This window comes from Arachis duranensis, chromosome 2, assembly GCF_000817695.3.
Source record: "Arachis duranensis cultivar V14167 chromosome 2, aradu.V14167.gnm2.J7QH, whole genome shotgun sequence".
NCBI classification, from domain to species: Eukaryota; Viridiplantae; Streptophyta; class Magnoliopsida; order Fabales; family Fabaceae; genus Arachis; species Arachis duranensis.
The window spans coordinates 43,165,031-43,181,543 of NC_029773.3; the positions used below are offsets into that span (position 1 = coordinate 43,165,031).

Below are 16,513 nucleotides of genomic sequence, written 5' to 3' on the forward strand. Positions count from 1 at the left end.
TGTATGAATTTCCTGTATAAGAGAAATTATAAGGTGATTAATTATTATACACAACCTATAAATATAAAGTTCACAACCATAAAATAAGAGACTCTGGTTAGAATTAGTTGGAAATGTATGAATTTCCTGTATAAGAGAAATTATAAGGTGATTAATTATTATACACAACCTATAAATATAAAGTTCACAACCATAGAATTAGTTGGATATTGGAATGAAAAATTTGAGTTTGGTTCAGTGGCCCTGTCACTCTCAAACCTATTAAGGAAGGTGACACATTATTGTTTCAAATTTGAAATATGCATGAATTGATTGCCATAAATTCTATTCAAATAAATGGAGAGACATAACAACAGTCTCCAGATTTTGACCAAACCTAAACCCACCTCATCCAGATTCTTTCACCATGACCATTTACCTTTTCTCCAAAGGACAAATATTATTATTATTATTATTATTATTATTATTATTATTATTATTATAACAAACTTGTCTTTATTTTTTAGACTTTAACTAGCCTACATATTAAAGTTATTATTATTTTATATTTTTTTATAAATAATTAAAGTATTAAAGTGTAATATGAAAAAAAAGGATATGCTTGTGACCTTTGGCCTCATCCACCTTCAATAAAATAAGATAAAATCTATCTTTATTTGTTAAATGTCTAAATTTTTGGACTTATTAGTCATGTGTCTCTTATTATTTGTATTTATAAATTTTCAGTTGATTTTCTTGAAAATAAATTCCTTGTAATGTTTGAGGCAATTTAACCAAAAATAATATCCAATTGTGAAATATTCATGATTCTATTCTAAATTTCTTTCCTTTCTATTTTCTAAGAGATTAATTCTTTAATTTCTCTTTTGTTACACGAATTTTATGAGTATGCTTTTATTTTGCCTTTATCAGAAAATCTTACTAATCAAAAAATAAAACGGACTATTGTGCTTGAATTTGAGACCTTTAAGAAAAATCGTTAGGTTCTTCCATATTTAAACATAAATGATGTTTAAGGAAAAGATTAAAGGGAGAACTAACTAGGAATCTTCACAACATTGAAATTTTTATTGCAATTGTTATAAAGACAAATTCAAATGAATTGACCATTAAGTAATTACCACCATGGATAAGATTAAAGTGGGGCACTAAAATATCATTTTTTCTATAATGTCACAACTCAAATTCCCATCATCTTATTTAGTTTATTTTTTTAATTTTTTCCCTCAAAGCCACACAAGACACAACATTATCTGCTGAATTGACCAGTTTGAATATTGGAATCAATGACAGCTAGTATGCTGCTGATTTCAATTCCAACTAGATTAAAGTTTCTCTAAGATTAATAAAAATGTGTAAAAATAAAATGGAAGAAATCTGAGTTTAAAAAAGCTATGAACAATAGTTGGGTGTATATGAACTGACTTAAAGGACAAGCATACAAGTAAATAAGGTGAAAACTAGGGACATTAGACTAGTGAGCATGGACGTAAGCACCAAAATTTTAAAGACATAATTGAAGATTCCTAAACTACTATGAAAGCATGTTCTATTTCATACATGATTTTCCTTATTTAAAGTTTGAAAGAGATAAGACTAAGAAGGAACTCCACCACCTTTCACTTATTGGTATGCTCATGTCCCTTTGTCTTGGGGTCCTCCTTGATTGCTTGAGTCCCCATTTCCTTTGCGCTTCCCGATCAGATTTTTCCAGAAACCAGCATCATCCATCTTCTTCGTTAATGCTTCCTTTTGCTGTTTCACCTTTTCCTCTTCTTGTTCTGTTAAGTCCTTGCGGACTGCCTCATAACTTGGAATGGCAGGGTGCAAGTTATGCATATGCCCAGTCATATAAGTTAACTTGGCCTGAGTGTTTGTGCTAAATTCTTCCGGATGCAGTTGCCTTCCTTCGTTAAGTACACTGAATTCGTTGAATACTTTCATTTAGGCTATCTGGCGTTGGTTGAGTTCTTGAAGGTGTTTGTCTTGGCTCTCTTGCCTTTCAGTCACTTGATTGATGGCTTGGGTGAGCTGGGAGTAATGCTCCTGTTGCAACTCCATTTGCTGTTTCTGCCACTCTCTTTGTTGATCCATCCAACCAGAAAGTAGTTCTTCTTGACGATCTATCCTTTGAGATTGAACATGCAGTTGTTGTTCTTGTCCCTCCATATATCTCCTTGGCAAATCCTCAATGGCTCCTTGAATGTGAAACAGATTTATGTTGGTTGGATCATATTGCCCTTCTTGCTGGTACCCTGTTTGTTGGGGTTTTTCTTGGTGAAGTTCTTCTTGGTGAGGTTCTTCTTGGTGAGGCTCTTCTTGTGCAGTTCTTTTCCCTATCTGAGGTCTTCTTTGTTGTTGCGCTGGAGGGTAACTAATCTCCCAGGATTTACCCACTGTGGATTGTTATCTTCGAATACCACCTTGGCTTTCATGCATAATCAAAGGATGGTGCTGGGATACCAAAGTCTAGCACCCGGATCATTCTTCTCGGCTGAATCCTGGATCCCTTCAGCTATGATTTCGTGCACATTGATGTCCCCACACTGTACTAAGCAATGTACCATGGTAGCTCGAGCAATATTGACCTCAGAATTATTTGTGGCCGGAAGGATAGACCTTCTTTCAAGCTCAAACCACCCCTTGGCTTTCGGGATGAGGTCTCCTCTCCTAATGAACCGCGACCTCTTATCCGAATATCTTTCCTAATCAGATCCTATCACACATATATCATTCACTATTTCTTCAAGTTCATCTTCGTCGGGGGCATTGCTTATTCTTACTTGATAACTGAGCTCATCAAAATGTGGCGATTTCAGCTGAAGAGTCCTTGTTATAGCATTGGGGCTGAAATCCACCTCTATTCCTCTCACGTAGCTTTTGAAGGTAGGGCCCCTCGTACTATCTTCTCTCGCCACATTTGCATAGAACTCCTTGATGAGGTTTGTATTTATCTTTGTCTCTGAATTCGTGAGCTTTTGCCAACCCCTCTGTGCAATCTTCTCTCTAATCTTTGGGCACTTATCCTCGTTGAACTGGAATGTCAACTCGGGAAATATTTTCTTGTTTTTGATTCGTTCATATTGGAGCTCATAGAAGGCGGTCTTGAATCTCCCGGTATCGAAAGGAAGCTGCCCCATAGGTTCCTTCCCTCTTCTCCTCTTAGAGCTCGACGATGCCATGAGTGATGGTTGATATGTTTGCGGCTCACAAGACGTGGCTAGAAAAGTGTGTATGGAACTTTTGGTGGAGGATGAAGTGTGTGTGTTGGAGAGAAGGAAGAGAGATGGATGGGAGTGATGATTGCGTATGGAGAGGTTGTAGAATGGGGATCATTTATATAGAAAGATCATGGGTGTTTGAAGGGTGTGGATTGATGGTGTTGCTTAGTGATGGACGGTTGGGGCTTGGCATTGGATGAGCACAAGGATCATCTCTTTTATGAGGGTATTGGTTCGGTCTCCAAGGCTATCCAACTCCCAATCTTGCATGACAACACTTCCCAAGATACTCCCCTTGAAGCCAAGTGTGTAGTCTACTTGGTATAGTGGCCGAATCTCCCTTCTTTGATTGTCCTATCAAGTACCACCAATACCCTTTTTGATTTTCTATACAAGACAAAAGGGAATGCAAAAAGTCAATTGAATTTTTGGTGGGAAAAAAAATTAAAGTATGAAATAGCTGCTGTTGAATCCTTTTCTTTTTTTTTAAAAAATACTAAATACTTTTCATGAATGAAAATCAACCAACCAATTAATTTCCGATGCATGCAATATTGGTAACACCAAACTTGTTTGTGATCATATGGTGTAACAAGATTCGAACAGAATCTCATATCATGAAGTGTGTTCAAGCCTTATTGGTGTGCCTTGAATACCAAACTTATCATGTACTATATGCTACATGTAGGGATTCTTATATTGTTTGTCGAAGTTAATTTAGAATCTATGAACTTTGCTTTATTACTACTATTAGAGATTAAAGAGAGAGGGTATAGAACATGGGTTGCCTCCCATGAAGCACTTCTTTAGCGTCATTAGCTTGATGTTTGGCCTTTGTCAGGGTGGTTGGTAGTGCTTCAAGTCTTCCCCCCTTGCAGTGAATCTGTTTTCGTTGGCTTTGTTAAGAAGCTCCACATGTTCTAAGGACAAGATTTTATTGATGGTGTACACTGGAGCAGTTGAGATGGAATGGTGGGGAGATGAGGTGGTATAGATGGGAAGTAAGCAGAGACCACTTCATCTCCTGAAGAGAAACCTTCTGTAGGGATCTTCTTATTTTTCCATCCCCTTGGGGCCTTTTTCCTTGTGTCCCTTGATGTCACTTTAATATTTGTGATTTTCTCTTTGAGGAAGATTTTGTTGCTTGTCTCATATGGCTCTGGTGGGTCTGGTTCTTTTTGGATTACACTTGGCTGTTGCTCTTCTGATCACATTGGTTGTTAACCATAGGAGTTCTTAGGTGTGGTGCCTGTGCTCCCTTGTTTGGCTCTTCCATCAGCTCTTTGTTATCATGATCTGCTTCTTGTGAGGGTTTGAAAATATTGAAGGTGAGCTGTTCATCGTGTATTCTCAATACTAGCTCTCCTCGCTCCACATCTATAAGCGCCCTAGCTGTGGCTAAGAATAGCCTTCCCAGAATGATGGGGTGAATGGGGTTCTCTTCCATTTCCAGGATAACAAAGTCTGTGGGGAAGAAGTAGTTCCCAACCTTCACTAACACATTCTCAACCACTCCTATTGCCTGTTTTTGAGTTTTATCAGCCAGTTTGATGATTACGTCTGTGGGTGTTAGCTCATTGATTTGAAGCTTTTTCATGAGGGACAACGGCATTAAGTTGATACTTGCTCCCAGGTCACAGAGTCCTTTATCAAACATTATCTCTCCTATAGCACAGGGAATATTGAAACTCCCTGGATCTTTCTTCTTTGTGGGTGGCTCTATTTGAATGAGAGGACTGCACTCCCTGTTCATCTTTATTGTTTGTCCACCCTTTAATGAACTTTTTTTGGTCAGCAGCTCCTTTATATATTTGATGTAAAAGTGCATTTACTGGAGGGCCTTAATGAATGGTATATTTACCTCAAGAGATGCAAAACATATCGAGGAATCTTGAATACATTCTCCTTGCTACACCACCTTTGAGCCTTTGGGAAAATGGTGCATATGGGTTCAGGATCTCCTCTTTCTTTAGCTCCTCCCTATGTGTGGGTTGCGGTGCATGGTTTCTGTCTTCATGATTTTCCTTTGGACTGTCTTGGAGGTGTTCTGTTTGTGTGTCCACTTCCTCCACACTCATCTCATCACTTGTGGTGATCATCTTGCATTCTTCCCACCTTACTTTCTTTGTTTCTCCTCTTGGGTTCTTCTCTGTGTCACTTGGAAAACCATTAGTGGGTTTGGGAAATTGTTGAGATAGATACCCTACTTGGGACTCCAGCCTCTTGATGGTTTCCCCTTGGTTTTTGATATTGGCTCGCACTTCATCCTTAAACACCTTGTTGTCTTGGACTTCTCTACATATGTCTTCAAGTAGAGTCTCAATTTTGGAAAGTCTATCCTCGATTAGTGATGGTGGTTAAGAAGGGTGGTTAGGTGGGTGTTGATAGGATCTCTGTGAGGTATGTTGGTGAGTTGCATTGTTGTTGGGATTGTGGTTGTGCATCTCTGGTCTTGGCCTTGGTCTTGCTCATTTCCCCACCCAAAGTTACGGTGATTTCCCCATCCAGAATTGTAAGTTTTGGAGTATGGATCATGGATTTGTCTGGGTGAGTTCCCAACATAATTGGCTTGTTCCCAGTCACCTTCTTCTCCTATATTCACTCCTTCTTGAGCTGGTGATGAAGTGATGACTGCTGCAACTTGGTTTTCTTCTACCTTCTTGGTGAGATCTGCTAACTGCTTGGTGATTATCTTATTTTGAGCTAGTAATGCATCCATGTGATTCAGCTCCATTACTCCTTGAGTGTTGCTTCTTTCAGAAGCATAGAAGTAGTCATTCTCAACTACCGTCTCAATGACATCTATGGCTTCTTCAATGGTTTTCTTCTTATTTAGAGAGCCCCCTGATGAATGGCCTACAACCTTCTTTGACTCATAAGAAAGACCTTCATAGAAAATGTGAAGTTGAACCCATTCATTGAACATGTCTGGTGGGCATCTTCTTGTTAAGTCCTTAAACCTCTCCCAAGCCTCATAGCGAGTTTCGCCATCTTGTTACCTGAAAGTTTGCACTTCAGCTATTAGCCTGTTAATTCTTTGAGGAGGGTAGAATCTTGCCAAAAACTTGTTCACCACATCTTCCCAATTGGTTAAGCTCTCCTTCGGAAAGGATTCCAGCCACTTAGATGCTTTGTCCCTGAGTGAAAAAGGGAACAAAAGCAGCCTATAGACATCCGGATGGACTCCATTAGACTTCACTGTGTCACATATTCTCAGGAAAGTGGTTAGATGTTGATTGGGGTCTTCTTGGGCACTTCCTCCAAATGAGCAGTTGTTCTGAACAAGGGTGATGAGCTGGGGTTTTAATTCAAAGTTGTTGGCATGTATGGTGGGCTTTTGGATACTACTTCCATAATTTCCTGGGTTTGGATTGATGTAAGAGCCTAGAACTCTCCTCTCTTGCCCAGCATAATTTACAGGGCCTTCTTTGGCATGGTTGTGAGCTTCTCCTTCATGGTTGTTTTCCAAGTTCTCCTCCATGTTTGTTTCAAAGTACTCTTCCTCTTCCTCAGCACCAACAACTCTTTTCCCTCTTGCTTCCCTCCTTGATCTATAGAGGGTCCTCTCAGGTTCTGAATCAAAGAAAGTTGAAGCTCTGCCTCTTCTTCCTGTCATACAACTAACAGAGCACACAGCAGGAGATAAAATGAAGTGATTATTCTTGTTAGAGTAATTGTTAGTGTGAGCGGTGCAATTTATCAAACAGTTAGTAGGTTAATGAGCAGAATTGTAAGTGAATTCAAAGAAAAAGAAAATAACGAGGGGATAGGGGGTGAGGAAGAAACTAAATAAACTGAAGGTAAATGACTAGATAAAATAAACAAATAAAAGAAAAATGCTCAATCTAGTGAACTTCCAACTTAATCATTGTTGATACAAAATCAATCCCCAGCAACGGCGCCATAAACTTGATGCACGAAAACTTGTCTCTCAACAAATTTTCCTTCAGCAAGTATACCGAATTATCGTCAAGTAAAAACTCACAATAGAGTGAGGTCGAATCCCACAGGGATTGATTGGTCAAAGAATTTTAGTTGGAAGAGTATGCTAGTTGAGCTAAACAGAAGGTGGTTGATATTGTAGGAAAATTAAATGGCGAGAAAGTAAATGGCAGAAAATAAAGTGCAGAATCTTAAATGGAGATTGGGAGAGATGAACATGGAAATAAATGGCAGAAAGTAAAGAGAATGGGTAAGATCAGAAATGGGGAATTCATTGGGCTTAGGAGATGTTGAATTCTCCGGATCAAGTTCATTCTCATCTCTTCCTCAATCAATGCATTCATTGATCTCCTTGGCAATCGTAAGTGATTGGTTCCCAATTTCTTAGCAATTCAATCTCTCTAAGCTTGAACAATTACCCAATTCCTTGATTTAATTGCTCATGGGAAGAGATGAAGTATGGTCACTGATTATACCACATGTATTTCCAAATCAAAGTGTTGGGAGGATTACATGTCACTATATCTACCCAGACCCCAATTTGGTCCAACATGAGAAAGCATTTCTAGCATGATATCCTCTTTCCTTTTCCAAAGCTCAGAGGAGATCCAATTATAGAGAGTTTCTTTTCCAAGACAACTAACCAATTGAATTAAGATCGAAAGCTTTTTAGCAAATCAAGAGAAAAGAAAGAGGAAGAAGAATGAAAACTATAATTGATCCATCAAATTACAACAGAGCTCCCGAACCCAATGAAAGGGGTTTAGTCGTTCATAGCTCTGGGAATGGAAAATGGAAGAAAAGAATACATGCTTAACTAGAAAATGTAGAAAGTAAATATACAGAGGGTAGTTCTCCAAAGTGCCAAGCTTCTCTATCGTTCAAAACTATTCCTATATATACTACTCTTCTTGATCTTCTAGTGAGGTCTTCAAGTCTTGGATGTGGGCCTTAGATCTTGAGTTAAAGCAAGTACAATCTTCAGTGGGCTCAGCTTGCAGAAAAGTGTAAGTTAGGCATGGGCGTTAGTAGGACGTTAGTGGCGTTAACGCTAAGTGAAAATGTGGGTTCGAGAACGTTAGTGGCAATCACCTTTCTCACTAATGTTCCAACCCCAAAATGGTCCACGTTAACTTCGACGTTAGTGGCACTAACGTGACCACTAACGTTGCCTCACGATCCTTCACAAATGTTATTGGGAATCACCTTTTCCAGTAACGTTACATCGTTCCCCCTTTCCCCACGTTAGAGTTCACGTTAACTAGGTTAACATGGCTCTTAACGTGGGGGATAAACCACTATTTTATGGTTTATCTTGTTCTTAATTGAGTGGATTTTATCAATCTTTCATACACTTATTCATACTATTCGCATGTTTTACATTCTCCTTCCTGATTTTGTGCTATGACTGAAAACATGCTTTTGGGTCTTAATTTAGCTAATCTTAATCCTCTCTTATTACCATTCGATGCCTTGATATGTGTGTTAAGTGATTTCAGAGATTACAGACCAGGAATGACTTAGAGGATAGAAAGGAAGCATGCAAAAGTGGAAGGAATACAAGAAGTTGAAAGAACTGCAAAGCTGTCAGGCTGACCCTCTCGCACTAAAATGACTATAACTTGAGCTACAGATGCCTAAATGACGCGGTTCCAATTGCGTTGGAAAGCTAACGTCCAGGGTTTCGATTTAATATATAATGTGCTATAGTGGCCGTACAGATAGGCGACGCGAACGCGCGCTCCACACCAACGTGTCGCATCTGTGAAAATCAGCATGACAGATTTCATATCCAGCGAATTCTGGGCTATTTCTGGCCCAGTTTCAAGCCCATAAAACACAGATTAAAGGCTCCAAAGTGGAGGAATGAAGGAGGGATGACTCATAATTCACTTCATAATTTAGATGTAGTTTTTAGAGAGAGAGAGGCCTCTCTCTCCTCTCTCTTAGGATTAGGATTAGGATTAGGATTTTTATAATTTAGGAATAATTTTTCTTCATCTCAGGCTCAATGTTCTTCAATTTATTTTCTCTTTTATTTGTTTAATGACCATTCATGTTATGATTTTCTTAATATAATTTGAGGTATTTCAGACTCATGATTGCTTTTCCTTATTTTTAATTTAGATTATTTACTATTTGCTTTGGTTGATTAATTGGTAACACTTGAGTTGTCAAACTCAGTAGTGATTGAAATGGGCAGATTCTAATTGATCTAGATCACTCTAAAGCTAGTCTTCCCACAGGGATTGACTAGGACTTGAAAATCAAGCTAATTAGTCCACTTGACCTTCCCTTGTTTAATAAAGGATAACTAAGTGGGATTAAAACCCAATTATCATCACACATGATAAGGATAACTAGGATCGGAATTCAGATTCTAATACCTTGCCAAGAGTTTATTTTATCATTACTATTTTATTTTTCTTATCATTTAACATACTTGTTCCTCACTTTCAAAATCCCCAATTTACAAGACTCATAACCAATAATAAGAACATACCTCCCTGTAATTTCTTGAGAAGACAACCCGAGGTTTAAATACTTCGATTATCAATTTCACAGGGGTTTGTTACTTGTGACAATCAAAATGTTTGTAAGAAAGGTTGATTGCTTGGTTTAGAAACTATACTTGCAATGAAAATTTATTATAACTTCTAGGCCAACAATCTTCCGTTCTTTAAAATGGCGCCGTTGCCGGGGAATTGCAAACGTGTGCCTTATTATTGGTTATTGTAAATATTTTTCAAAAAAAAATTTCAGATTTTTATTTTAAAATTTTTTTATCGTATCTTATCTTTTTTTTTTCAAAAATCATATCTTTTTCAATATATTTTATTTTTTTTAGTTTTTTTTATTCTCTCCTACTACTATGAATTCTCACCCCTCTGGCTTCAAGTTTGATTCCAATGTTGTTGTTAGGAATGGAAACTATAATGAGAACAGGCATCAAGGTTGGATGAATCAAAGATGGGAGGAGCCACAAAGATTTGATTAACCCTCATGGAAACAACCACCTCCAATGTACTATCAACAACCATTCTGTGATACATATCAAGGCAATAGCTATGGTGAGCACTCTTTTGATTATCAACAACCACCACCACATGCCTATGAACCCCCTTCTCAACATGACTTTGGACCGCCATACTCACAAGTCCCTTATCAACCACCATATGACCCATACCCAGAACCACCACCTCAATATACACCATCTCCATATCCTTATCAAGAGGAACCACCCCCTTGTTATGAGCCTTTTCTCCTAACAAATGAATCCGCCTACCCATCCTAAACCTCTATGGAGAGCACACTTGCCTCTATCACTAGTCTCACCTCTACTCTTCAAGCACTTATATCCCGCATGGACCAACCCTCTACCCCCAATATTCAATCCTCAAGCTCCAATGCACTTCCATCTCAACCACATAATGATCCATCCATCCCATCACCACCATCCATGGAAGAACACCCACATCCATCAACCCAAGAGCAACATGATCCCAATGATACTATTGACATAGAACAAGAGAGAGAGGTGATGTGTGGAAAATGATCCAACACAAAAATTCACCGGCAAGTGTACCGGGTCGCATCAAGTAATATAACTCACATGAGTGAGGTCAATCCCACAGGGATTGAAGGATTGAGCAATTTTAGTTTAGTGGTTGATTTAGTCAAGCGAATCAAGTATTGGTTGAGTGGTTTATCATTAACAGAAGCTAAATTGCTTGGAATGTAAAGGGAGAAGGGAATATTGCAGTAAATCAAAGAGAAAGAAAGTAAAGAGACTGAATCTTAAAGTGCAAGTAATGTAAATTGCAGAAACTTAGATTGCAAGTAATGTAAATAACTGAAGCTTAAAGTGCAAGAAATATAAATTGCTTGAATCATAAAAGGAATTGGGAGTTAGAATTGCAGAATTTAAACAAGCAAAGGTAAATTGCAACAAACAGAAGAGTAGAGGATTGATTAAATGGAAATAGATCTCAACAGAAAAAGTAAAAATGCTTTGAAGATCTAAAAACAGAAAATGAGCAATGCTTAATTTGCAGCAATTTAAAAGAGGATTGAAGATCTCAGGAGTGGAAGAGACTAGATAACAAGTTTAGATCTCAAATCCTTCCTTGATCCAACAAGAACAATTGCAAAAGAAATGAAGGAAAGTAGATTGCAGAAAGAGTAGAAGATGAAGCAGTAAATAGAGATTGAAATTCAATTATGTAGAAAAGTAAAACAAGAGATCACAAGGTGAGATTGAAACAGAAGTTCTTCAATTCTTCACCCAAGATCCAAAATAAAAAGTAAAGAGTGCTCAAGCAAGAACAAGGAAGAAGAAAGATCAATTCTCCTTCCCAATTCTCTTAGATCTCAATTCAAAAGTAAAATCTTAAAATGCAAATGAAGTAAAAAGGAAAATTCAAAAGTGATTCTAGAGGTCCTAATTACATCAAACTAGCTCCTATTTATACAATTTCTATTCTTGGATTTTTGGAATTTGGATGGACTTTTGATTTGGTGAAGAAATGAATTAAGTTGGATTTTTAATTCAATTTTCAGCCCATGAAGAATTTTGGTTCCAGGAGGATGCTCAGCTCACAAGTTGAGCTGAGCATTGAGGCCTTGTGTGTGGGTTCCCTTGTAGCGTGCAATGTTGGGATGGGAGGTATCAGGGGAATGCTCAGCTCACAAAGTGAGCTGAGCATTGGTGCCTTGGTGCATGTCTTGTGCGCGCCTTGTGCTCCTTGCCTTGTGATGATGCGTGCTCTATCTCCCTGGCCCGTGTCAAAGTGCTCGCGTGATGCCCATGGGTAGCGCTCTGCTCACTAAGTGAGCTGAGCATTGGCTCTTCCAAGGGAGGTCCTTTAATATATTTCGCGTGTCAAGTCTTGGACATCATCAGGGTAGCGCTCAAGTGGTGCTAAGAGCGCACCTTCCTTGCTGAATTTCTTACAAGGAGCACTCCTTCTTTCCCTTGGGTCATGGGTTCAAACCTTGGAGCAAGCATTGGCAAACAATTTCCTTGATTTATTTCTTGTGAGAGCCCGATAATGCTCACTTGGTGAGCTGAGCATTGTTTTTCCTTTCCTTATTTTTTTGCTTCAAATTGTGCTCAGCTCACAAGGTGAGTAGAGCATTGTGCCTTGGTCCCTTGAGAGAAAATGTAGCACTCCCTTGGTGAGCATGGTGCTCTTGGAGAGAGCTTCATGGTTTTCCTTCATTGTTGCTCCACACTTCTTCCTTCCTTGGCCACACTTTTTCTTCCTTGAGCCACGCTTCTTTGGCCACGCTTTCTTCTTTTCTTCTTTTCTTCACCTACAATTAATCAAAACAACCAATCAAAGTATCACCAAATTCACAAGGTTTATAAATCATTAAAAATCAATTAAATTTAGCCTAAACCTCATGATTTAGCATCAATTAGATGGTGGTTGTTTGATTCAAAGAAGTCATGCATTTCCATTCCAAATTACTTACTTAGAATGCAAGAAAGTGCATAAAACCTAATGAAAGCAAAGAAAAAGGCTAGTGAAACTAGGCTAAGATGACTTGTCATCAAGAGGATCATCTTCGCGAATCCATACTTCATAAGGAGTTAGAGAAAGCACTAAAGGTAAGGTAGTAGAGACCCTTGAAGTTGACAGCGCGGTTGAAGAACTAGTGAAGGAAGACAACAAGGAGGATTTTGTACTTGAAGATGAAGAAATAGTTGAACAGGAAATCATCAAGGATGAATACGATTTCATACTTAAACACCTGGATCAAGCGATAAATCGATTACCTTTCTGATGTTCAGACATTCAAGGAACCCCCATGAAGGAGACACTAGAAACTCCAGTGGACAATAAAGAGTGTGACTTTGTACTGGAACAAGTGGAGGAAGCCGGAATTATTGAAGAAGAAGAAGTGGTTCAAGACTTAGGAGATGCTGAACCTCCATGGGAAAGTCAAGTTATAGAGCCTCCTTCAAAGAAGTTTGAAACTGATGTTAAGGAAGGTGTACAACCTCCTAGGCATCTCATGATTGAAGACTTTGAAAGGGATGCTCAAGAGATGGATTCAATCATTAATGAATTCTTATCTACATTTGAATCCTCTTCCATTGGACTTGACATGAAGATTAAAGAAGAAGAAGAACAATCTCCCATGCCCTTGGTGAACAATGAAGAAGAAATTAAATTGGTAGAAAGCTACTAAGAGGAAGAGGTTGATATTGAAGAAGCTTGCAAAGAGGTGGTAGTTGTCAAAGAAGAACACAAAAGAGTGGAGCTTGCAAGTTCATTAGAAACCCCTCCCCCTAAGTTGCCATCATCCTTCACAACATTCAAGTGGGTAAAATTCATATCCCTTAGCTTTCTAATTCCACTTGAATATGGGCTACTGGAGACGGATGGTCAACTTAGAGCACTTTGTGGAATTAAGAGTAAGAGGAAGATGGTCAGTGGTAAGAATTGCCCTGCAAGGTTCATTATGGTTGGAAGCTTTGAGTTTAAACGCAAAGGTTGGTGTAGAGCTCAACTGAATGGGTCTAGGAAGTTGTTTGGCCACTTTGGTGAGAATTCAGATTGCTTGATACCCGGATGGAATCATGATGATCAACAAGAAGACGGGTGCAAAAGCAAGGTTTGGGACCCCAAAATTTATTCTAGCAATCAACACTCTTGGGGCCTTGTCACTTGCTTTAACTTGCTTGAGGGTTTTCTGCGACTAATTTGGGATCCCGGAGGCTACTGAAATTTCAAACATTGATGGAGATTTCTGGACGAATTCAAGCACAAGCCACCACAGCAGGAAGCTTATCAAATGTCCAACTTAAGGACTTTAACTAAAAGTGCTAGGTGGGAGACAACCCACCATGGTATGATCGTCCTTTTTCAGTTTTAATTCTAGTCTATTTTGTTTGTTTTTTTAGTTTTGATTGAACTTGGAATCATGCATAGCATTCATATTAAGTATTGCATTCTGCATACTGCATTATAAAAAAAATCATGCACATGACGCGTAAGCGTCGGTTACGCGTCCGCGTCATAAGTGCATTCAGAAGAAAAGGAAATTGAACAGAGAGTCACGCGAAAGCGTGGCTGGAGGCGTGCCTTTGGCACAAATTGGTCCACGCGACTGCATCGCTGACGCGTCCGCGTCACCCACGCGAACGCATGCCCTGTAAATCGACGTATAAGGGTGTATGGCCGAAAGTTGAGCCGGAATTGGGCTGGACTCGTGCTAGCAGCACAAGCCCTACCATGCGAACGCGTGTCCTACGCGTCCGCGTCGTTCTTTAAACAAGGCCATCCACGCGATCACGTCCACCACGCGATCGCGTGACCCAAAGTTTTGGCAAAATAAGCTTTTCACCAGAGAGTTGTGCGGCCACGCGGCTGCACTCGCGCTGAAGGCACGAAACACTTCACGCGAACGCGTGACCTACGCGTTCGCGTCACTTCATCGAAGCGTTATCCATGCGACCGCGTGCCCCACGCTCTCGCGTCGCTTACGCCGCACAGCTTATCCAAATCAGCCAAATATCTTATCTTTTCTTCCCCAAATCCTAATTCTTCTTTCCCTTCTTATTTCTTTCTTCCTCCTTTCTTACTTTCTTTCTCTTTTCCATTGGTGTTAAAATTCTCTTCTTCAACTATTGCATGTTTTCTTGAATTATTTTGGTGCTTCATGACTTGTTTTATTCTGATTGGCTATTATTATTCATAAGTCAATGCTCATTTTTTAATACTGATATTCCTTTTGCATTGATATGCACTTACACTATCTTGCATTACCCACACACTCTTATCCATTGATATGCCATTTGCTTCCACTATTTTCTCACTTGCATGTTGTAGCTACCATGTAATTGAGACATTTAATTATTTGGCATTAACACCCATATTTTATTTATGTTATTATCTTTATTTTTGGGTTACTTTCCTTTCTTTTCCTCTTCTTTCAGGATGGCCACCGAGAGGGGAAAGGGAAGAACTTCTATATGGGGAGACAAACAAGTCCATCTGCACAATCTTTGGAGAAAAACATCAGTTGAAGTAACCCGTCCACTTGCACATCTTAGCATGCACCGAGGACGGTGCAATCTATAAGTGTGGAGAGGTCGATACCGATCCCCACGGGTTAGTTATTCTCTTCTCAACACCAATATTCTATTTTCTTTGTTTGTTCATTGTTGCATTGCATAATAGATTGCATGTGTAGTTGATTGTTTACATTTAAATACTACTTAATTGAAAAATAATAAGTTTCTTTTTAAGACCCTATTTTTGAATAATTTCACTAATTTAAATTAAAAACTAAAACTTTTCATGTGTTAAATTTGTTTGAAGTTGTATTTGGAACATGGTTTTTGAGCCAAAGAACACACAACCTGTGAGGTTTGAGCTTATATATATGGTTACATTATTTAACCATAAATTTTTATTCTTGTGTGTTTTCTTCTCTACAATTGTAATCTTTATTTTGTTCCAATCTATATGTCCAATATTTAGTGTATTTACATGCTTGCATATGATTGAGGCCATTACTTGTTTTTGCTCACTTATCCCAAATAAGCCTACCCTTTTATGTCACCCTTGTTAGCCACTTTGAGCTTTTTAATCCCCTTCTGTTCTATAACCACATCACTAGCCTTAAGCAGAAAAATAAATTAAATATCCCAATTGAATCTTTGGTTAGCTTAAGATAGAGGTTGTGCATCAACTAAGTGTGGGGAAACTGTGGGAGCATGGGTTAATAAGGGAATGTATCATGTCTCTAATTCTGAATATTGGAAATTTGGGTATCTACTCATGTAAAACAGAAAATAAAAAAGTACCCTTTATCTTTTCTTCTTCCTCGTGATGAAACAAATCCTGAAAAAAGTACCCCGCCAAGGCGCATTAATTTATGCTCGGCAAAACGCAAAAAATCATTGCCAAAAGACCGCACAAGGTCGGCAAAGATAAAGCGACGAGGTTCAAATTAATGTGAGAAGTTATAAAGCAACTCTGAAAAGGCTCAAAAAGCCAAATAAAAGAGGTTACAAAAATAACTTAAAAGCCGACCAACAACAAGGTCGGACCCAACAAAGGGAAGTACTCGACCGCCCTCCCCCAAGGTCCGAGAAAAAAAACCCGGATCCGAGAAAGAAACCCTAAAACGGCGAAAACAAAGATTTCAAAAAAACGCTTACTAAAAGGTTGCTATACAAAAACAACTAAAAAGTACAAGCGAAAAAACGAAATCAAAGGGAAGGGTGAAAACAAAGTTTTCAGAAAAGCGCTAGCTAAAAAGTTGTTATCCAAAAACATCTAAAAAGCATAAAAGCGGAACTAAACGTCAAAACGCGAACAAACACCGCATAA

General features: G+C 38.7%; 1 protein-coding gene across 1 annotated transcript; it reads right to left on the bottom strand.

Annotated features, from left to right (window-relative positions):
- Window positions 1-1,944: 1,944 nt before the first annotated feature.
- LOC107474263 (uncharacterized) lies at window positions 1,945-2,567 on the bottom strand. Its single transcript, XM_016093867.1, has 2 exons — window positions 2,464-2,567; window positions 1,945-2,374 (listed from the first exon to the last, which is right to left on the bottom strand). The coding sequence occupies exons 1-2, from the start codon at window positions 2,565-2,567 to the stop codon at window positions 1,945-1,947; spliced, it is 534 nt and encodes a 177-aa protein (XP_015949353.1).
- Window positions 2,568-16,513: the final 13,946 nt, after the last annotated feature.